The 22,001-nt window shown below is 49.1% G+C and overlaps 1 protein-coding gene across 2 annotated transcripts in view; it reads right to left on the bottom strand.

The window, feature by feature from the left end:
- Nucleotides 1-2,432: 2,432 nt before the first annotated feature.
- The window catches only part of Mybl2 (MYB proto-oncogene like 2), a 29,464-nt gene continuing 9,895 nt past the window's right edge, over nucleotides 2,433-22,001 (bottom strand). Inside the window, exons 6-14 of one of the 2 annotated variants that reach the window (XM_051144952.1) lie at nucleotides 18,671-18,830; nucleotides 13,505-13,792; nucleotides 11,635-12,045; nucleotides 10,775-10,914; nucleotides 7,572-7,674; nucleotides 5,839-5,952; nucleotides 4,809-4,910; nucleotides 3,018-3,167; nucleotides 2,433-2,601 (exon numbers count right to left, since the gene is read on the bottom strand). In XM_051144952.1, the coding sequence (XP_051000909.1) occupies nucleotides 2,473-2,601; nucleotides 3,018-3,167; nucleotides 4,809-4,910; nucleotides 5,839-5,952; nucleotides 7,572-7,674; nucleotides 10,775-10,914; nucleotides 11,635-12,045; nucleotides 13,505-13,792; nucleotides 18,671-18,830 (1,597 nt within the window). In that variant the 3' untranslated portion in view covers nucleotides 2,433-2,472. The remainder of the gene's footprint in view (nucleotides 2,602-3,017; nucleotides 3,168-4,808; nucleotides 4,911-5,838; nucleotides 5,953-7,571; nucleotides 7,675-10,774; nucleotides 10,915-11,634; nucleotides 12,046-13,504; nucleotides 13,793-18,670; nucleotides 18,831-22,001) is intronic. The other variant, XM_051144954.1, reaches the window with a different exon arrangement.

Here is a 22,001-nt window from a genome sequence, read left to right as displayed (position 1 = left end):
CTTGAACTCAGAGCTCTGCCTGAGTTAACACCACTACCCGGCTGAAATCTTTCAGAGACTTGGTCTTACTGTGTAGCTGGCTGAACCAACCATATAAGCCAGTTGGTCTTGAACCTTGCATCTGCTGGGACCACAGGTGTCCCACTACTCTCTATTTAGGAGGAAATCTGTCTTGTTTGGTTTCGCTTGGGGGTTGGGGGTGGTTGAGACAGGGTTTCTGTGTGGCCATGGATATCCTGGAACTCAGTCTGTAGACCAGACTGGTCTCAAACTCAGAGATCGGCCTGCCCCAGCCTCCTGAGTGCTGGGATTAAAGGCCTGCTTGCTTTTTTTCAGCATAACTCGAAAACACACCACACCACCCTTCCCTCTTCAGTTGTTTCCCCAGAGTTGCTCCTCCACCCACCCAGCCAGGCTTGGGGCTGTTATTTACAGGCCACCATTTGTATCTTGTTGGCTCAACCCTGCCCAACTTTCAGACAGACCTAGCCCGTTCCTATTCCTCTATCCACACCCTGTTTCCAGCATGGAGCGCATCACGTTTGCCTAGGACACACCAACTCTGGATGAATCAACAGATTAAGGCTGCAAGAACTCACCACTGCTCGGAGGTTCCTCCAAACTCACCTACAGCTGGATCCCTAGTATTAGGTCCTCCCATCCCCAGTGGCCTCTTCCTCTGGATAGTTCCTGAGAACAAGACCAGAGTCAGGAAAGGACACTGGATGGAGTCTGGGGTCTCCTAGGTCAGCTCATCAGCATAGCTGGAGGCTTCCAGGGGCCTGGGGTCCTCCCTAAAGTCTTTAGATCCAAAAATCTTTTTTTTTTTTTTTTTTTTTTGGTTTTTCGAGACAGGGTTTCTCTGTGTAGCCTTGGCCGTCCTGGACTCACCTTGTAGACCAGGCTGGCCTCAAACTCACAGCGATCGGCCTGCCTCTGCCTCCCGAGTGCTGGGATTAAAGGTGTGCACCACCATGTCCGGCCCTAGATCCAAGAAACTTATCTCCAGCAGGCAATGAAGTTCTAGCACCATATAAACAAGGCAGTTCAAGCCTCTTCCCCAAGGAAGCAGCCTTTTATGGCAGAAAAAAAAAGAAAAAAGGCGGGGAGAGGCAGACACTGTGATGGCTAGCCTTCATTGTCAACTTAGTTGACATTTAGAAGACACACATTTGGGTGTGTCTGTGAGGAAATTCCAGAGGCTTAAAAGGGAAGACCCACCCTAAACACAGGTGAGCCCAGATTGCATGAAAAGCAAGCAGCCTTCACCATCCACTTCCTGAAGCCTCACTCCAGCCACCATGCCTTCTCTAGCAGTCCCCAAGCCAGTGTAGTTCCATCCCTCCCCTAAGTTGCTTCTTGGTCACAGAAGTAAGAGCACTAACAAGGCACAGGGGTGAGGCAGAAGCAGCTCAGCGACAGAATCAGGCTCTGTATGCGCTAGCTCAGTCATGTCTTCAGAAGTTATCTCTTTGCCCTTGGAGAGGATCTGTCTCAAGTCACCTGTGACCAGGGCTAAGTACAGGTCTCCCAGAGGTTCACCCAACCTCCAAGCCAAGGACACCCATGCAAGCCGCCACAAATAGTTCCTGGTCTAGACAATGGGCTCAGCATCTGTCTCAGGCTTGTGACTGACCACCAGCTATGGCCCACGCTCTACCCACTGAACCTAACAAAGGAAAGGGAACAGCCGGGCAACTGCTCCCAACCTTAGGATAAAGCCCTCGGGCTGGGCAGCCTTCTGTACACTGGCCACCAGAGTTGGAAGGCTCTGCCAGCCCTCTCATTTACCAATGGTCTAACCTAAAGGCTGCTTCAGCAGAGGCAGCTGCTCCTTGGAGGCCATGAATGCCATCCATGGCCTGTGCCAAGAATAGTAAGTATAGCCATTCCAACAGGCTCTCAAACACCCATCTCTATCCATCCACCCCCAGTGTCCACCCTACCCAGAATTCTTGGGAGCTATGGAGAAATAGACACCCACTGTGCAAATGTGTACCCTTGACAACAGAAGCCCACATGCCTACATATTAGAAGAAAGCCACCAAGGCACTTCAAGCAAAACCCAGAGGGAAGAGGCAGGGCTGCATAGGGAAAATAGTATTTTATTGTGAGACAATGTACCAACAGGGGATGAGAAAAGGAGCACCCCTAGCCATGCCCTCCAGGGGCCTGAGATGAGGCCAGGCCTGATGAGAGAGCCCCTAACAGGGATCCTTGTGGCACTGGGGAAAAGACAGGCAGGCCCAGGAGTGGGGCTTTGCTCTGTTAGCACCAGGAGCTTCCCAAAGCTAGACCTGGGGACAGGACATAGTGTGTGTTACATCTCTGCTGCCTGAGTGGTCTGAGTGGCTGGCAGCAGAACGCTTCCTGAAGGTGGTCATTTGAATATGACTTTAATGCACACCTCCTCCCGCCCCCCCCCCCCCAGTCCCTGTAAACACGAGAGCAGGCTTGTGCCCTCCAAGGCCTTCAGGACAGAATGAGGGTCCGAGACGTGTGGCTGGGCTTCAGGCGCCCCAGGAGCTGCCGGGCTTTCTCTTGCATGAAGAGCTGGTCTTTGGTGCCCCCACAGGCCACCATCTTCCAGGCGCTGGACATCTGAGACGAGGTGAGAAGGTTAGCTCTGTACAAGCCTTGATGGTCCTGGCTAGCAAGGGTGGGGACACTTCTAGGACCTTCCCTCTAAGATACTGGAAGCCAGCTTGTGCTCCCTCCATTTTCTTTGGTGGACTTGGTGAACTTATCTGTGGGCTTTAGCAGACAGGACAGTAGGAGACAACGGCCCAGGATAGCTGCCCTTAGAACAGAGCTAGCACACACAATGACCAGGCCTCAGGAAGGAAATGGGGCTGGGGGCATCTTTCCAGGTGAGGACAGGAATGGCTTCCCATAGGAAGTAGGCAGCATTTGGGCTAAGACCATAAAAGTTAAGTCAATGGCCAAAGGAATTCAACACAACAACAGTCAGGCCCTGGGGTGAAAGGGCAGTAGGACCTGTTACAGCAAACACTCACAGGGGCAGGGGCTGGAATGTGGCTCCGAGGCTTCTGGGTGGCCACCACCTTCTCTGGTTTGGCCTGTAGGAAACCCTGGTTGAGCAGGCTATTATCCTCTTTGATACCTGGCAGGACAAAGCTGGAGGAGCTGGATGGGACGCTGGATGGCTGAAAGCAAAAGCAAGTTAGTCACCACTTTGCCACAAGATCTCTACAAGAAGAAAACAAAGCAAAAACAACACAACCTGGTATCCTGGCACCAGCCCGGCTGCTGAGATCTGGAGCAAGGTACGGCTCTAAGCGTCAGTTCCCTTTCAGATTCGTAGTTTAGAGGAGCTCCCTTAATCTTTTTTTACTTAAAGGATTAAAGGGGTATCTGGGAACTGCTCATTTCAGGGCCTAGCAGCACCAGCTCCTGGTCCTGGTCCAGAAACACGGGGAAGTACAACTGGGATGTGCCACAGGCCCATAACGCACTCCCTGCTCTGTGTCCCTCAGCACAGGCTAATTATTTCCCAGACTCATCTCCACTGCAGAGCTCACGTCCAGAGTTGGTGAGGCCCTAGGATCAACCCCCAGTACTACTTAAAACAAAACAAAAACAAAAAACCAGACAGGGGCAGCAGTGCACACTTGTAATCCCAACACTCTGGGAGACAGAGACAGTCAAAGCCCAGGACAGCCAAAGCTGCACAGAGAAGCCCAAACCAAACCAAAAAGTAGTACCTCAAGTAGAGGCAGCCAAAGGTCTGAAAGAAGGGAGCAAGTCCCCTGTCTGGCAGGGTTCCCTGGACAAAAACTTTTCTAGGAGGACAACAGCCCTACCTGTTAGATCTGTTTAGTAAGCCATGCCCTCATCCCCTCTTCACTGCCTCTGCTGGTGTCAGGTCCAAAAGAAACTCCAGTTCCCCAAAGTCCAATAATGTCAACCTCAGCCTAGACTATAAAAGGATTTCTGGCAGTCAGATAATGGCTGGCATTCCTTAGGAACTTGTGAAGCTGGTTCCCCTCTACTAAAAGGAGCCTTTCCCCTTCCCTCTGGCAGAAGGGACCGATAGGCGCCACAGTCTATCTGTACATCATAGCTCATGACGGCCTCCAGGCCCTCAGTATCTCAGCCACCTGTCAGCTCTTCTCATCTCCCTCCAGCTACCCACTCTCCTTATAACCATGCTACTCTCAGTGCTTTCTCTACTCTCTCCTCTCTCACATCTGTCTCAAATATCTAGACATCCTGGCCGTGTCTAGTCTGCTGTCCACGCTCAGTCTACTTTCTCTCTCTGCTCTGGATTCCAGATGCCTGAGGGCTCGCTCTCATATCTATAAAAACAACAACAACAAACAAAAACCACTACTACCACCCCCCAAAATCCTTCCCCTTAACCACAAAATGGCCATGTCATCAGTTTATACACCAGGTCAAGCTAGGTCACCTTCCATCAGCCGCAAGGGACCAGAGGCACAGCATCTGGGTTCTTAAAGACCTCTATGGCCAGAAAAGCAAGGCTGGCTCGCAGGCCAGAGTGGCGTTCAGGGTTATATGCCTCAACCAGCTGGCTGGGGACACACATGGTGGACACTCAGTGAGAAGGGTAGTACTGGGGACCCACAGTGCTGTAGCAATGTAACTCCTGCCAAATAAGACCTAAGAGAGACATCAGAACTGCCCAGTGAAGCTCAGGCTAAGTGTGCAGACCTGCCACCTCCTGCCAATCTTCCCAACGCTGAGCTCAGCTGGAGAACCAGAACCGTATTCCACCTCAAGAAACGGCCCTTTCCAGGACTAGCCGGTCACTGTCATTCCCTTACCAAGGACAGAGTTTTAGGCAGTGAAGACGACATCAGCTTCCCATCTTCATCCACAATGTCAAGAGCCAGAGACTTTCGGACTTTCTTGACAGGGCTTCGCCGCTGACGGTGAAGGAGAAAGAAATGGATGGTTAGCGCTGGCAGTCAGGTTCTCATGGGCACAGAATCAGGACTTTCAAGAGTGGAACCTTCAAGGCCTAGCTAGCAGCTCTTGTTCTAATCTAAGGACACAGGAAAACCAGGAGCCCTTGGCCACACTTGACTCTGACCCAGGTGGCCTTTATACCCTGCCAGACACTGGGTCCTTCCCAGCCTCACTGTCTAGGACTATCAACTGTCCCTAGAGAGCAGTCGAGGGAAAAAACAAACACACACAGAAAGACAAGGAAAGGATTGTAGCGCCACATGTGGCTAGAAGGGCTATAGACAGTGAAATGGGACGGAAGCTGAGCCCAAGTCTGGTATCTCACCCAGTGTCCCCGTGAATCACACCTTACCTGATGAAACCCCCGTGCTACTTTCATGGCTGTGGTATGTGACACTCCTATGAGCTCACTGTGACTACCATCTGATCTTTGTTTTGGTTTTGCTTTTTCAAGACAAGGTTTCTCTGTGTAGCCTTGGCTGTCCTGGCCTCGCTTTGTAGACCAGGCTGGCCTCAAACTCACAGCGATCCGCCTGCCCCTGCCTCATGACTACCATCTGAAAGGAACCATCAGAATCTGTCCCCTTCATTCTCACATGAACTCTGTTGGCCATGAGGTGCGTGCTGCATGCCCATCTCCATCCACCAAGCTCTACGGAAGTCTCTCGTGACCACTACTGCACCCACTACCAAGCTTACTTCAGAACGGCCCGTTTACAATGCTGGATGAATGAGTGCATCGTTCAAAGCACAGGTGGAGCCAGGTAAGAAGCCAAGACCCTCTGGAAGGCACACACGAGATACTTCATGGGTCCTTCTGCCCTCAGGCCGGTCTCTGCAAACTGCCCAGGCAGAGGTGAGGGTCTCAAGCCCATAGCCACTCACCCCGGACTTTTTTTTCTGCTTCTCAGGCCTCACATCATCCTCAATGATGAGCTCGATGCCAGCTTCAGAACGTAGCACTTCCTTCAAGTCCTCTTCCAGGTGTGGAGTCTGGGGCTGTGGACAGAGGCGAGGGTGATCTACATGAGGCCCACTCAGGCTATGTAGGTCTGAGAGTTAAACAGTACTAGGCAGGCAAAGAAGGGAGCCTCTGCCAGGGCACTGACCTTACAGGCATTGTTCAAAACCACTAACTGTCCCGCTTTGGACAAGTGGACAAAGACCTTGACCCTGAAGGCCTACTTGTCCACCCCCACATAACCCTGTGCAGCAATATCATGTCCATAGAGTAAGGAGAACTCAGGCTTATACCAAGAGCCACAGCAGTTATTAGAATTCAGATTCTTGAGCCCAGCCTTCCCCAAAGTCCCAGAGACTCAAGGGTCAAGGCAGAAGCATCACTTGAACCGGGGAATTTCAGACTACCCCTGTCTATAACCTCAGTATTTGTGAGGCCAAGGCAGCAGGAATTAGCCCGGGCAAGTTGAGACAGTCTGGGTGTGCTGGCTAGTTTTCCATTAACTTGACACAAACTAGAGCCATCTCAGAGGAGGGAATCTCAACTGAGAAAATGTTCCCAGTCAGACTGGACTACAGGCAAATCTGTGGGAACATTTTCTTGACTAATGACTGATGTGGGAGGGCCCACTGTGGCCTGTGCCTCCTGTGGGCAGATGGTCCTGGAGTATATAAGAAAGCAAGTGGGCAAGCAGGTATCCAGCAATCCTCCCTGACCTCTGCATCAGTTCCTGCCTCCAGGTTCCTGGAGTTCCCTCAGGGACAAACCTAAAACTACAAGCCAAAACAAACCCCATTGTCCTTAAGTTACTTTTGGCCAGTGTTTTACCAAAGCAACAGACACCTAAGGCACCAGGCTTCATAGACAAAGTTATCCTAAGAACCATACTGAAATCCCAGCTCCTTCAGCCCTTGTCCCACACTAACTGGGACCCTAGGAGTGCATTTCCATTGCTCAGGCCCAGGAGCTCCAAGCAGCCTCTCCTCTCCGCTCAGTGAAAGGGCACAGTGGCACTTCAGAGGTCACACAAGGAGGGCCTGAGCTACTGCTGCCACGCCAACAGTAAATAAAGGGCAGTACCAACTAGTACTCTGCCACACGTGGGGTCTCTGTGTCTGGAAACCCCACTTTAGTAACCCCACTAGAGTCCCTCTGTTGAGCCATTCCTTCCCTCCTCCCTATCTCGTGCAGACTGGCTTACCACCTCCTTGCCTCAGCCATCTTGAGGGCTAGATTATAGGCACGGGCCATGGGCCACCACACTTGGCTTCCAGCCTTTTTTTTTTCTTTTGCTCAGGCTAGCCTCAAACTTGCTGGGCAGCATTAGATGACCTTCAACTTTAGATCTGCCTGCTTCCTCCACCTGCCAAGTACCGGTATTAGAGGTATGTGCCACCACCATGCGTGTCTTGGCCCTTTTAAGTCCTTAGTCACTCAGGTAGCAACGTTTCAATACTGATGTCCCCTGTCCTACAGTTTCAACAAGATGACACTACCTCTACTACCAGCCAGTGTCTGCCTGCCTGCCTAGAACATGAAGGGACTCAAGAAGTGTAGATGAGGTGCCAAGTAGAAACTGTGCCTTGCTAGAAGAATATAGAGAAGAAAGGGGCTCCTCAACTCCACCCCGCAGACCCACAGCCATGCTGCCACATACCAGGGGCTTCAGTGGTCCGTACTTCTCCAGGGCGTTCTTGAATGGGGTTGGCGTGTGGGGAGTGTTGTCCATGGAGTACTTCTGATCTGGGGTTACAAACCTGCTACGGGCCAGAGGAGGAGGCTCAGCAAAGACAGAGCAGACTCCCACTTGCCTGGTCATGACCAGCGCCCGCCCTCAACCTACCCCCACTCTCTTTCCTACCACACTGGTCCAATGGTGCCTGCCTGCCTTCCTGCACAAGTCTAGGTCAGGGGCCCAGAGGAAGGGCTATCCTCAAATAAAGGAAGGACAGGAAAGAGGAGGGAGGAGACCATGACAATGATGGAGACTGGTGCCCCATCAAAGGATACCTTGGGACATCCCAGAGACAAGGCAGGCCTGCAGTCATATTTCAGGCCTGGGAAGACCACACCCCATGTGTCCTCTCTACAGAAGTATGTGAAACTAGATACAAGTGATACAAGACCAGGAAGCCAGAAACTCCCCAACTCCTGTGATCACAGAAAAGGCAGAAATGTGGAAAGAATACATCTGCATGCCCCCATGTGCTCACCCTAGCCCCTCCCAGCTCAGGGGCCATCCTGCTCTTTACAGGGGTATGCTTTTTATTCCTTAAGTTCTTGACACCTATGTTTCTGAGGGGCTGTTCCTGACCTCTGGCTTTAGTGGAACCCCTCACCAGTGCACCACTCCTTGGGCCCCGGCAACTTTCTCCTTCTGGGACCAGTGTCTATTACCACCAAGGGCCACATGTTGATTGGTGATGTGTAGACAGCCTGTCCTAAAGTTACAAATATGGCACAGCTCACACCCATAGCATTGTGCTTCTCACTTCTTGTACAGTATAAATTAAGGAGATACAGTCTTCCAGAAAACAGGTTTTTCGCCAGAGTTTACTCAACCACAGGGTAAGCAATCTGAATGCATTTAATATAATTTTCCAGGAATTACCTACATTTTTTTCCTTTAAAAATTTTTTAAATTTTGTGTATGTGCATCTGCATATAAGTGTGCGCACCACAGGAGTGTAGGGCATGAATGACTCAGGAAGGTGTCAGCTCTTTTGCTTGCAACTGGAGTTACAAGTGGTTGTGAGCCACCACATATGCAGGTGCTGGAAACAGAGCGGCCAGGGCTCTTACCCACCAAGCCATCTCTCCAGCCCCTTACTACTCCATGCACTTTCCTCTTTGTTCTTTCCTCTACCACAAAGTTAAGCATATACTTCATCACTGGGCTCTATCACAGTCCCCACTTGGGGCACTTTAAACCAGCGCTGGGTTTACTGAGGTCTCACTCCTCCATAAGCTGAGAACACCAACATCTGTTAGCGACATACCCTTTTTACCAAGCCACAGATAACCTCTTATGACACAGGGGGTTAAAGTTCTGGCTATGGTGACATCACATCTGTGATACTGGCATCTGGGAGTCAGAAGTAAAAAGATCAAAACACCAATTTAGAAATTTAAGTCTAAATAATTCTTGTCTAGAGTGCTTTAGTAAAGGTCACAAAGAACCTTGGGATCTGTGATAATAATCTGCAATTAAAGATAAAGTCTTCCACCTCTGGTCAAAATGGAAGAGCAAGAACCAGATACACCCTCTTGCCAACAAAAGACAGATGAACAGTGGTGTTGGGGACATGTGACACCAGGGAGACCTTGGCTATTGGAGTCATCTATCTCCTAGCTACAAAACAGGGAGGGATATGCAAGCCGCAGGGAGACAGAGTCCATCCAACACTGGGCTGGAAGGAAGGGCTGGCTGCCACCGAGACAGCCTCAGAGGAAGGCAGCAGGTCCTTAGGAGCACTCAGCAAGGCACTATCCCATGTACAGGGTAAGAAAACTGAGCAGGACCAGGCAAGGACTACTCAGAAAAATGAGAGGAAACAGCGTGTGACACACAGGCCTGGGGAGGTCACTCATTCTGATCAGCTGCACCAGAATGAGCTCTATCCCTTCTTTTATTGAGACGAGGTCTCACTATTCGGCCTTGGTAGGCAGGAACCTCATAAAGGTCGAACTGCCTCTTCTTCCTGGGCGCTAGGATTAAAGGCATTCCCATCTTGCTCTGTCCCTTCTTTTTTTTTGTTTGTTTTTCGAGACAGGGTTTCTCTGTGTAGCCTTGGCCATCCTAGACTTACTTTGTAGACCAGGCTGGCTTCGAACTCACAGAGATCCGCCTGCCTCTGCCTCCCGAGTGCTGGGATTAAAGGCGTGCGCCACCACGCCTGGCTTTTAATTTTTTTTTTTTTTTTTTGCTGCTCTGTCCCTTCTTAATAAATCTTCTAAAAGACCCACTTCTAAATAACTCAGCTGTAATCCATAGAACAAAATGTAAACTACAAAAATACACGCAGTACAGTTATCACAGGCCTCCAATCGGATGTGGCGGGGCAGGCTAGGCCTGTTGTGGCTCAGCATCCCTGAAGCATCTCCTAACGTAGAGCCCAGGAATCTCATCTGAATGTTGGAAGTGCTCCTCAGACCTATTGTTTTAGTGACTGCTACACAATGGGCTCATAAACTGTTTCACTAAAGTCGTCTCATTATGCTGGGCAAAATATCTGAACCATTTCTTTGGACAGACTGCAATATCTCTGCAGCAAAAACAATGAACAGCAATGAAGCAAACCTCATGGGCCTGGAATTCCATTATGACACAAGAGGAAGTGGGCACACTGTAAAAGCCCTTCCTCGCAGGAGGCTGAGGACAGACACAACTGCAGCACTCTAGGCTCCTGACTCAGAGCCCAGGGGCACTTTCTGGTTCAAACACACCTGATCCATACTTGATGCTTATCAAAGGAGGGGGAGAGATTAAGTTTTGTGGGAGTTTGAACAGTTTCTGAGATCTAGGAATAAAAAATTCAAAAATAAAACTGAGGGGACAGGTGTGGTGGCGCATGCCTTTATTCCCAGCACTCTGGAGGCAGAGGCAGGCAGGTTACTGTGAGTTCAAGGCCAGCCTGATCTACAAAGAGAGTTCCAGGACAGCCATGGCTATTATAGAGAAATCCTGTCTCAAAAAACCAAACCAAACCAAATAAAATAAATAAATAAAATAAAAGTGAAGGGCAAAGAAGGTCAAGAACCAGGCTCTTTAGACGAAGACAAAGAGACATGGTGACCACTCCCCAGGACCAGAGCACCTCCCCATTGTGCAGGGTGGGCAGGTGGCTGTGCGACACTCACGATGGATACTTCTGGTGCAGGGGCGTCTTATCCCTGTGCAAGGGTGTGGTGACCACCACCTTTTGGCTACACACTGGAGTGGATGTCAGTGAGGGGCTCTCCAGTTCCAGGGTATCCTGTTTGTTCCAGAAGTTCAGAAACTGCCAAGGAAGAGACAGGACACGTGATGAAAGGATCATGTAAGAACTCTTGAGGCATTTGGGGGGACAGAGGAACAGACGCTTAGACACCCTTCTTCCCCATGACTGCTTATCTGTAAGGTTGGGGTCTTGGCCTGACCTGTAGGACACCAACAAAGATTTCTTTCAACAAGTACTCGGCCCCTTAAATCACCATGGGAACAAACCTCTGGGTATGTCTGCAAGAAATCTTTCTAGGTTAGGTTAAGTGAGATGGGATAGCCCACCCTAATGTGGGCAGCACCAGTCCATAACCAGTCTTAGACCAGATAACAAGGAAAAAAAGGGAAGCCATGCCAGATTTCATTCTGCCATCTGACTGGCTGTAGACCAGCTGCTTTCAGGTCTTGCTGTGGTGGACCATACTTTGGAACTGAAGCCAACAAAGGCTGTCCTTTCTTCAGTGGCTCCCATCAAGTGACAAGCTACAGCAACAGGACAAGTGACTAATGCCTTCAGCCAGCCACCACTCCCAGTCCCTCATTTATCACTCATCTGGATTTATAACCCTAAGTAAAGCTCCATGAGGGCAGGGCTAGGCCTGGCTCTGCTCACCACTGGGCCCCTAGCTCTGACCACAGGGAGAGTGAGTACTGATTATCTAGTGCACCTGTGCCAGAACCCCACTGGGCACCAGATGTTTATGTATGGAAGCCAAGCTGGTCAGAGGGGCCCACACACCTGGGAAGGAGAGAAGGGAAGGGTCTTGACAGGTGTGCTCTTCGGTGTAAGACTGTTACAGGAGTCCAGGAAGGACAGGCTGGCACTGTTCTCTGTGACAGGGGACAGGGCCACACGCCGTTTCTTCTGTCGCTTGAGCACTGAGGGTGGTGTGCCAATGCCTGAGCCCCCAACCTCAGTGCTAGGAGAAATGGGGATCAGCTCGCCCCGGCTGCTCCGGCTCAGGTCTGAAATGGTGTGGCCATCAAGCCGATACTCAGTCATGCTGGGCCCTGGTGTGGTGACCTGGCGGGATGACAGTGCCTGGTGTTGCGATGTCTGGAGCTGCACTGGGCTGCTGTTGATACTGCCCTCTGCAGATGGTTCTTCAGGAAGATCAAATTTACTCAGGTCACACCAAGCATCAGGGTCCTGCCAGAAAGAGAGGTTAAAGCCCTAATACAGTAGGACATAATTGATTACAGGAAAATACACCAGTGTCAGACTCGGTCCCTTATTCCTGGTGTCAGTCATTACTATTTGCATTTGTTCCCTCAGTGTTCTATGTACTATACTGAAGTGTGAGCAGGACGCTTGCCTGCCAACAGCTTTACTATCCCCATAGCAACCCGCTGGAAAAACATGACTTTGCCATTGTTAAATTCATGACATTTATTTGCGTGTGAGTGTAAGGAGTTAGATCTCTCCTACCACAAAGGTCCTGAGGACTGAACTCAGATGGTCAGGCTTGGTGGCAAGTGCCCCTGTCTGCTGAGGCACCCCACTCGCTCCCTTTCCTGCTTTCACACCAAGGAACCCACACTAAGCTCTGAAGAATGACAGAGAATCGCATGTCCTCCACCTTTACCCAAAGGCTTCTTCTGGAAGCAGAAAGTTCCACTTTGATCCTGGAAATGTGGCCCTGAGTAGACCCAGAACCCAGTTGCAAGGTGCGGTCCTGGGGACTTGCTGGAGCCAGGGGCAGCTCATTTCTAAGGGTGGAAACTAGCTTGCAGCTAGGCTGACCTCAGAGATCAGAGGTCCAGGAAACTGGTGGCATCTTGGTGGTAAGGAAGCATATCCTGCAGGAATGCTGGGAAGGGTGTGAAGGGGATAGAATAGGGTTTTGTAGATCCTTTTCCAGTAGAAGAAAACCGTGGAAGAAGAGTCAGTCAGGTCTGAGTCATACATCAGGACTCCACTGCTAGCTGATACAGCCTGAAGCTGGATGTCACATCAAAAGGGGTGCCCCCACCCCCAGGCTCTCTGGCAAAAGTCACTGTTTAGCTTCTTTCTCAGAAATGACACATTCCCCTATAGACGGATAGATACAAGAGCCACACACAAGGCTCCTCCCCAAGGTTCCAAAGCTGTAAATAACTGCTGGTGAAGAAGAGACTCTGCCCTGAGGGTTGCATGAAAGCTGGACAGGAAGCTCCAGAGAAGACTGCTCTAATGAGTCTGCCACTCAGACTGGCTCAGCTCTCTGGTCTTCAAGTCACCCACAACCCCACAAGCATCTGCAGGGAACTCATTAGTTCGCCATGCTAGACCTGTGTGCAATCGTTTCCATCTGGGGTAAACAGGTATGTGTTTGTCTCCCCAAAGCCACACAGGGGGAGCACAACCTACAACAGACAGCCCTGGGTTGTGCAGCCACACCCCACCCACTTGCTCCTCCAGAGGCAACTATGACTCCTGGTACTACTGGGGCCCCTCTCTAGTGAGACCTTTTCACCCCATTCCATGCTGTAGGGCAAAGAGTGCACTGACCTCACTGGTGTTCCGCAGCCTGCTCAGAGCTGTGCAACCCCCATCAGTCAACAAATGCTAGGATAGTGGGAGGGGAAAAATAGAGAAGTTCACAAGAGAAGTGCTGAGACCAACATACCGACTCGATCAAGTCTAGGGCTTCAGAGAGGCTGGACCCTACAGCAGGGATGAGGAGGTTCGCCGCCTCCACCACCCATTTGTAGGGCAGGCTGGTTTCTGGTGAGGAGTCCTGCTGGTATTCACGCCTGATGGATTCCAGGGGCTCTGGGGTGTGCACTTCTCCCAGATCAGCAGGGGCAGGCTCACACTCATTAGCAAAGGTGGCAGCTGCCGCCGCCTCCTCCTCACTGCTCTCCTCTTCCTTCACAGCAGATGGTGCCAGGGGCCAGCTGGTCATAAGACTTCCCTGTCGGATGCAAGGGAAAGCTGTGTATTTGTTGAAGTATCAACTGTGCTGCAGTTTCTAGCTAAAAACACATAACCCAAATCAAATACTAAGGAAACTCCTATGAACAGAAATTGAGGGACATGCCAACTATACTGGGCACTTGAAAAAAATATTCGTATTGACAGAGGCTAATGAGATTTATGGATAAATAACTGATACAGGTATGTCCATAACAAAATGGAACAGACTATAGATGAGGCAGGGCTCCAGAATCCATGCTGGGCATGGTAGCATTTGCCTATTATCCTAGGACTTGGAAGCAAGATTACCAGAAGTTACATAGTAAATTCCACAGCAGTGTAGGCTGGCAACCTGAGTTTGATACATAAGACGCATTCGGTAGAAGAAAACACTCTTGTGTACACACACACACACACACACACACACACTTTTTTGCAAATTTCTTTAAAAGCAAGCTAACAAAAACAAATCATTACCACAAGGTTCAGAATCATCAATGTGGCCGTCTCTGAATTAGAAATAGACACACCAGCTGGGCAGTGGTGGTACACGCTTTTAATCCCAGCACTTGGGAGGCAGAGGCAGACAGATCACTGTGAGTTCAAGGCCAACCTGATCTACAAAGTAAGTCCAGGACAGTTGAGGCTACTGAGGGGTGGGGGGTGGGGGGGTAGGAAGGGGGGGGGGGGGGGGGAGACATACCATGAGCATAAGTGATTGCCCTTATCATAAGAAACACAAGCTGAAGCATGAAGCACTCATTCAGGGAATAAAAATGTAGTAACTCAGGGCTGGAGAGATGGCTCAGTGGTTAAGAGCACTGGCTGTTCTTCCAAAGGACCCGAGTTCAATCCCCAGCACCTACATGGCAGCTAACAACTGTCTATAACTCCAGTTCCAGGGAATCTGACACCTTCACACTAATGCACATAAAAAAATAAAAAAAGCGAGCCAGTCGTGGTGGCGCACGCCTTTAATCCCAGCACTCGGGAGGCAGAGGCAGGCAGATCGCTGTGAGTTTGAGGTCAGCCTGAACTACAAAGCGAGTCCAGGACAGCCAAGGCTACACAGAGAGACCGACCCTGTCTCGAAAAACAAAAAACAAAACAAAATAAATAAATAAATAAATAAAATAAAATAAAACAAAAAATGTAGTAATTTGGTTTTTCTTTTTTCCCTCTCTTTTTTTTTGAGGCGGGATCTCTATGTAGCCACAGTTGGCTTGGAAGTCTCTATGTAACCAACCTCTACCTTCAGGGCACTGGGACTAAAGGCTTGAGCCCAGGCACCCAGCCCTAGATAAAGTAAATCCTAAAGGGACACACAGAAGTAATACAGAAAGTTAATGCAAGTCTGGCAAATGGGACACTGAGCTGAGACCTGGGGCTGCAGGTCTGTGGGAGGGTGCTTATCTAACAAGAACAAGGCCCTTTGGAATAGGATGGGGGTGGGCCAATTTCAAGCATGCTCTGGAACTTTCCCTTTATTCCTAAACCTCTTCTGGATGCTTATTATAGAGTCTGAAAATACACGCTTTATCCTAACACCGACAAAGAAAACTGATGCGTTCAATCCCTGGGACCCACATGGTAGGAGTGAACTCTGGCGAGGTGTCCTTTCATCTCTACCTAGCAGTGTGCATGCTTCTTCTCCAACACACACTTACACAAGATAAATGTAATAAAACATTGAAAGCAAAAGCGAACCAGAGAGGGGCAGGTGAGACAAAGGCTGAGTTGGTCTCCTGTGCTATGGGCCCATGTGGGGCTCAGACCCACCAAGGGAAGGCCAGAGCTTCAGACAACACTCCAGTGTCAAAGAAAGGAGCACGTCAATCGACTGACTTTCTGCAAAGCAGGACCTTCGGCGGCACCACTCCACCCTAGGCTCACAGCTCCCCCGGGTGGATGCTTTTTCTTTAGGTCAGAACCACTCCACCCTAGGCTCACAGCTCCCCTGGTGGATGCTTTTTCTTTAGGTCAGAACCTCAGGTTGAAAGCATACTACTGCTTAGATAGTGCAGGAAACTGTGGAAGCAGACTTCTTTTCCAGGGGACCTCCAGGGAGTTGGACTAGAGAAGACACCTTTTTACTTTCTTCTACCATTCTCTACAATTTCAGTTTCATAGCCCTGCTACAGAGCTGCATTTGTTATCATCAGGAGACCAAATTCTCAGAAGCTAGAACTCATCTCTAGCAGGATGCTGGAATAAGCAAGTCTCCTCTCAGCAGAAAGTATGAAGGGTTCAAAACAAACACACATGCCATTAACTAGCCCCGCTCACAAAAAAGCGGACAACACAGGGGGCTGTTTGCTATGAAATCTTCACACTGTCATCTTTGTTTTCCAATCTGAACTTTAAAGAATAAGTTTCTTGACTTTTGTGTAAAAAACAAATCACTGGAGTCGGGGTTTAAAATATAATGCCTTGGGGGCTGGAGAGATGGCTCAGAGGTTAAGAGCACTGACTGCTCTTCCAGAGATCCTGAGTTCAAGTCCCAGCAACCACATGGTGGCTCATAACCATCTATAATAATGTGATCTGATGCCTTCTTCTGGCCTGCAGGTGTACATGCAAGCAGAGCACTGTATACATAATAATGAAATAAATCTTTAAAAAAAAAAAAAATTAATGCCTGGGGGCTAGCCTTGTAAGTCAGTCAGTTGGTAGAGTTCAGCGGCAGGAAGCCCTAGTGAAATGGCAGGTTTTGGTTGTCAACTTGACTACATCTGGAATTAACTTTTGAAACCCAAGCAGCTGGGACATCTGTGAGAGATTTTTCTTAATTAAGTCTTTGAAGTGGGAAAAACCACTTTTAGCCCTGATCTTTTGTGGTGGGAAGATCCACCTTTAATCCGGGCATCACTTTTTGCTGGCAGCCTCTATAAAGGACACGGAAGAAGGAAGCTTTTGCCCTTTGCCTGCTTACTCTGACTCTCGCTGGCAAGTCCATTCCTTCTCTGCCATTAGAGCCTTCCTTCTTTGGGACTGCAGCATATACTGAAGACCAGCTGGGACATCCGGTCTTGTGGATTGAACAACTAATTAATTCTTGGACCATACATGACTAGGCAGGCATTGTTGGACAAGCTGGACCACAGCCAATAGTCACTCTAATAAATCCCCAATTTATAAACGTGTATATGTATAATGGGGATTTATATAGATTACATTACACACATACAACATACACACACAAACACACACATATCCCATAAACTCTGTTCCTCTAGAGATCCTGCCTAATACACCAGATAAACTGGGCATGTGTAGTACACATGCATACAACTCCAGCACTCTGGAGAGGATGCAGAAGGACAGAAGTTCAAGGCTATCCTGAACTACAGGGGAAGCTCAACCGGGGTAAAATGCCCCGTCTCAAAAAAACCAAGGGTGGGTGGGTGGGTAGGACGTGCAGCAAGGTAGGCTTGTAGGGTGACAGTGCTCGCTGCACAAGCCTGACAACCTGAGTTCAATGTCCAGAATCCAAGGCAGAAGAAGAGAACTGACACCCAAAAGTTACCCTTTGACCTCTACACATGTGCCTATACTCACCACACACATATACATGAACATAAAAAACATATTTCTTAAAAAGGAGAAAAATATAGTTCTTTTGGAATGGAGATTTAGCACATGCACATATCAGTTTCATTGTTTATAACTGTGGAAATTATAGATAGGAAACACATTAGGGAGATAAAGGCTAACAAAAAAGCACAAAAGATTCTGGGCAAATGGTAATACGGAAGTCTTGGTTATGGTACGGTTAAGCGGCTATAAATGTACCAGTGTGCCTTTTATCATAATTCAGTATATATGCTGAATGCCAATACATGTGGGTTTTTTTGGTTTTGTTTTGTTTTTGAGACAGGGTTTCTCTGTGTAGCCTTGGCTATCCTGGACTCACTTTGTAGACCAGGCTGGCCTCGAACTCAGTGATCCACCTTCCTCTGCCTCCCGAGTGCTGGGAGAATACCAATACATCTTATAACACAATAAATCTGATCTTTTTTTAAATGGCAAATAGGGAGGTATCAAGATTACTCAGCAATTATGAGCTCTTTACTGTTCTTGTAGGACTCAGGTTCAGTTCCCAGGACCAACATAGAGACTCACAACCCCCTGTAGCTTCAGCTCGGGGGTTCTGGTGCCCTCAACTGATCTCTGCAGACTTCTGCATGCACATGGTACACACATGCACGTAAATATTTTAAAATTGGAAACAGGCTGGTGAGATGGTTCAGCAGGTAGAGTGAGCTGAAACTGCAATGGCAGAAAGGAGAGAATCAACTCCTACAAGCTGGCCTCTGAAGGCCGGACACAGTGGCACACACCTTTAATTCCAGCATTTGGGAGGCAGAGGCAGTTAGGTCTCTCTGAATTGGAGTCCTGCCTGGCCTACATAGCAAAGTTCAGGACAGCCAGAACTACTTAGGGAGACCCTGTCTCAAAAGACTGAAACGGGGGGGGGGGGGGGGGGGTGTGGGTCACCATGATCAAGCTATCTAGTGACTTCAGCTTGGGCTTTATATCACACACACACACACACACACACACACTCTCACTCTCTCTCTCTCTCTCTCTCTCTCTCTCTCTCTCTCTCTCTCTCTCTCTCTCTTCTCAAGGGACAGGAGGCTGAGAGCTCCTCTCCAGGCCAGTCCTCAGTGTCATCCATGAGGCCAGCTCTCCTCTCCTGTAGGCAAACTAGGGCTACGTTACAAGGAAAGCCCTAGAAACACATTCGGCTCGAGGGCAGAAATGAGTGAGTACCTCTGACGAAGGACTGAGGAGATAGGGTCAGATAACCAGGAAATAAAGCAAACCAACCACGCTGGAACAGAGCCCAGAGACAGAGCAAGGCTGCCCTCACCTGGCCCTCAACAGGCTGGGCACTGTGGCGGCGGTCCTTGTCCTCCAGCTCCAAAAGCAGGTAGACAGGCTTGCAGTCTCTGGTCTCGTTAGGGAAGCTTCCGGTGTCTACCTTCCTTTTGATGGTGGAGTTCCAGTGGTTCTTCACAGCATTGTCCGTCCTGTGGGAGAGATGCGGGGCCTCTGACTTGCAGCTCTCAGCTGCAGCTTGAGGCTTTCTCCTGCCCCGCTGCAGCGTGTCCCCACATCTGTAAGGCTCAGCTCTACAACGAAGTCTCACTGTTTCCAGCCCTTTGATGGTTTAGCAAATTTCCTCTTATCTCCACGAAATAAGCAAATACAGAACTGACAGCAGGACGACTGACTGCATGGAAGCTGGGCGGACCCAGAAAGCTTCTCTAAAGAAAGAGCAGTGGGAAGTGACGGCAAGCTGCTGGGCCTCACAACAGGACACAGCAGCAGGCATGCAAGGCCAGTCCAAGCGGTATAGAAGGAGCTGGCAGAGCCCAGCAGCAGTGGGAATAGAAGGCAGAAGAGTGGCTCAGGGCCACCAAGCCAACCAAGGTGACTGACTGCAGACGGAGACGAGGCTACTGGCATGTCCAAGGCAAACCACGCCACACAGGGAAAAGGTTCTGAGCTCCAACCAAGAATCGAGGGAGGCCTCAAAGATCACACACTGGAGTTTAAGTTATTAAAACAGGCAGTTAGGGCTTAGGAGACACTTATCACCTGGCCTCCTCTTTACTCTTCCTCCTAGGACCACATTGCACCAACAAAGACTCAAAGCAAAACATAAGAAAGCAAAGGTATAGTAGAACAGGGAGAAAGTGGCAGCATATCAGACGTTAGAAGCAATCAGAACATGAAGCTGCAACCAAACTGACCCTACAGGCAAGAACTGGTTCACCCCAAGGTTCCTCTCAGAACTCCAGGAGCCCCAGGACTCAAGTAACCAGACCGAGTGAGGAGCACAGAGGAACCACAGGTTAAGCAGAGCAGATAAGCTCCTGACCCTCACCTCCTGGCAGGAAGAGGGAGGTTTCCTCCTTAGAAAGAAGTAGCCCAGCAACCATGGCCAAAGAACAGAAACAGTACACAGGACAGAAACTGGGGTTCCATGGAAATCTGTACCCTGGAACTGAGATTTGAAGCCCTCTTCTACCTGGCCCTGTCAGCCCAGGCAACAGTCTCCTTATCTATCCCCTCAGGGAAATGAGTAACTCCAGAGAAATCTCATTAGTTCTTGGAATATCCTCCCAAAGGGCTGGCAGGCGCCAGATACCCACAGTAAAGGCCATCAGCAGATAAGCACAGCCAGTGTGCATGGTTCCAAACCATGTTCAAAGCTACAAAGGGCAGCTGCAGACCAGTATTCCTCCAATGCGAACCTCTAGTTTAGGCAATTAGGAAGAGAAAAACAAAGAGAAAAAGCACTGGGTTCTAACCTTCCTAATGATGCTGCGACCCTTTAATACAGTTCCACATGTTGTGATGACCTCCTAACCATAAAATTATTTTGCTTGCTACATAGTAATGTAAATTTGCTGTTATGAATTGCAATGCAAATATCTGTGTTTTCCAACAGTCTTGGGCAACCCCTATGAAAGGGTCATTTGACCTCCAAAGGGGTCACAACCCAAAGACTGAGAACAGGCTGCACTAGACAAACCCACAGTGCAGGGAAGGAGTTTTGCCCTTTGATCTTTTTACATAATATCAATAGTGAAATAAGCAGTTGCAAACATACATTAAGAACTTGGTCCAGAAAAGGAGTGAGAATTTAGAAAACAAAACTTCTCAGTCAAAATAATTTCCAAAGGATTGAAAAGTAAAAAAACTGAACCACAGTCGGGTGTGGTGGTGCATGCCTGTAACCCTAGGACTTGGGGAGGCAGAGACACCGGTGGATGGATCACTCCGAGTTCAAGGCCACCTTGGCCTGTAGGAGTTCAGGGCAGCCAGGGCTACACAGAGAAACCAAAAAACCAAACCAAAAACCAAAAAAAAAACCAAGAAATTTCTCAGGAAATGAAATCAAAGAGAAAACAGGAGAAAGTTGAAAAGAAAAAAACAAAAACAACAACAACAAAAAAAAAAAAAAACCACAAAATGGTCCCAATATTCTAAACAAAAATTATTTTCAAACTTTACATCTACTCAGATCATCTATTAAATGCGAAATAAAACTGAGCTCAGGATGCTAAGAAAGGATGCATCCACTAAAACAAGGAAGTAAACAAAACAGGAGGATTCTAACAACTTAACAATAGAGAACCAGTCTTGAACGCAAAAGAACGGGTGCCCCGCCTCTGTGCCTGTCTGTGGACTGCACACATGTAGTGCGTGCAGAGGCCAGGAGAGGACGTCAGATGCTGTGGAAGTGAGTTAGAGGGCTGTGAGGCACCATGTGGGTGCTGGGAACTGAACCGTGGTCCTCCACAAAGAGCAGCAAGTGCTCTTAACTACTCACTCAGCCACCTCTCCAGCCCTGTTTTAACTCTTCTTCCTACCCCCTTCCTGGACCCCCCTGCCCCCGACACACACACACCTCAGTTTTTCAGAACAGGGTTTCTCTGTGTAGTCCTGCCTGCCTTGGAACTCACTCTGTAGACCTGGCTGGTCTCTAACTCAGTGATCCACCTGCTCCTGCCTCCCAAGTCCTAGGATTAAAGGTGTGTGCCACCATACCTGTCGGCTTTTACCTTTCTAGATAAGCTATTTCTATTTCATGTCTAACTTAAAAGGCTCCATCAAATCAAACTCTAATAAAAATGGTCTTTGAGATTTAAAAAAGATCCTCATAGGGCCTGGTGGTGCACTTGGGGAGGCAGAGGTAGGAGGATCTCTGTGAGTTCGAGGCCAGCCTGGTCTACAAAGCGAGTCCAGGACAGCCAAGAAAGAAAAATCTGTGAAAGGGGAACACTTAGGAAGAACAAAAGCCAGATAAAGACATGTACGCATAGACAGTAGTGGTACTGGGGCTTTATGGTTGAGGCAATAATACTATAAGTTGTCCTAACTAAAGAGTAGAGCCAGGTGGGTGTTGGTGGCGCACGCCTTTTTTTTTTTTTTTTGGTTTTTTGAGACAGGGTTTCTCTGTGTAGCCTTGGCTGTCCTGGACTCACTTTGTAGACCAGGCTGTCCTCGAACTCACAGCGATCCACCTACCTCTGCCTCCCGAGTGCTGGGATTAAAGGCATGAGCCACCAAGCCCGGCGGCACACGTTTTTAATCCCAGCACTTGGGAGGCAGAGGCAGGCGGATCGCTGTGAGTTCAAGGCCAGCCTGGTCTACAAAGCGAGTTCAGGACACTCAAGTATACACAGAGA

Source organism: Acomys russatus, chromosome 4 (genome assembly GCF_903995435.1).
Source record: "Acomys russatus chromosome 4, mAcoRus1.1, whole genome shotgun sequence".
NCBI classification, from domain to species: domain Eukaryota; kingdom Metazoa; phylum Chordata; class Mammalia; order Rodentia; family Muridae; genus Acomys; species Acomys russatus.
This window is presented reverse-complemented; position numbering and strand designations above follow the sequence as displayed.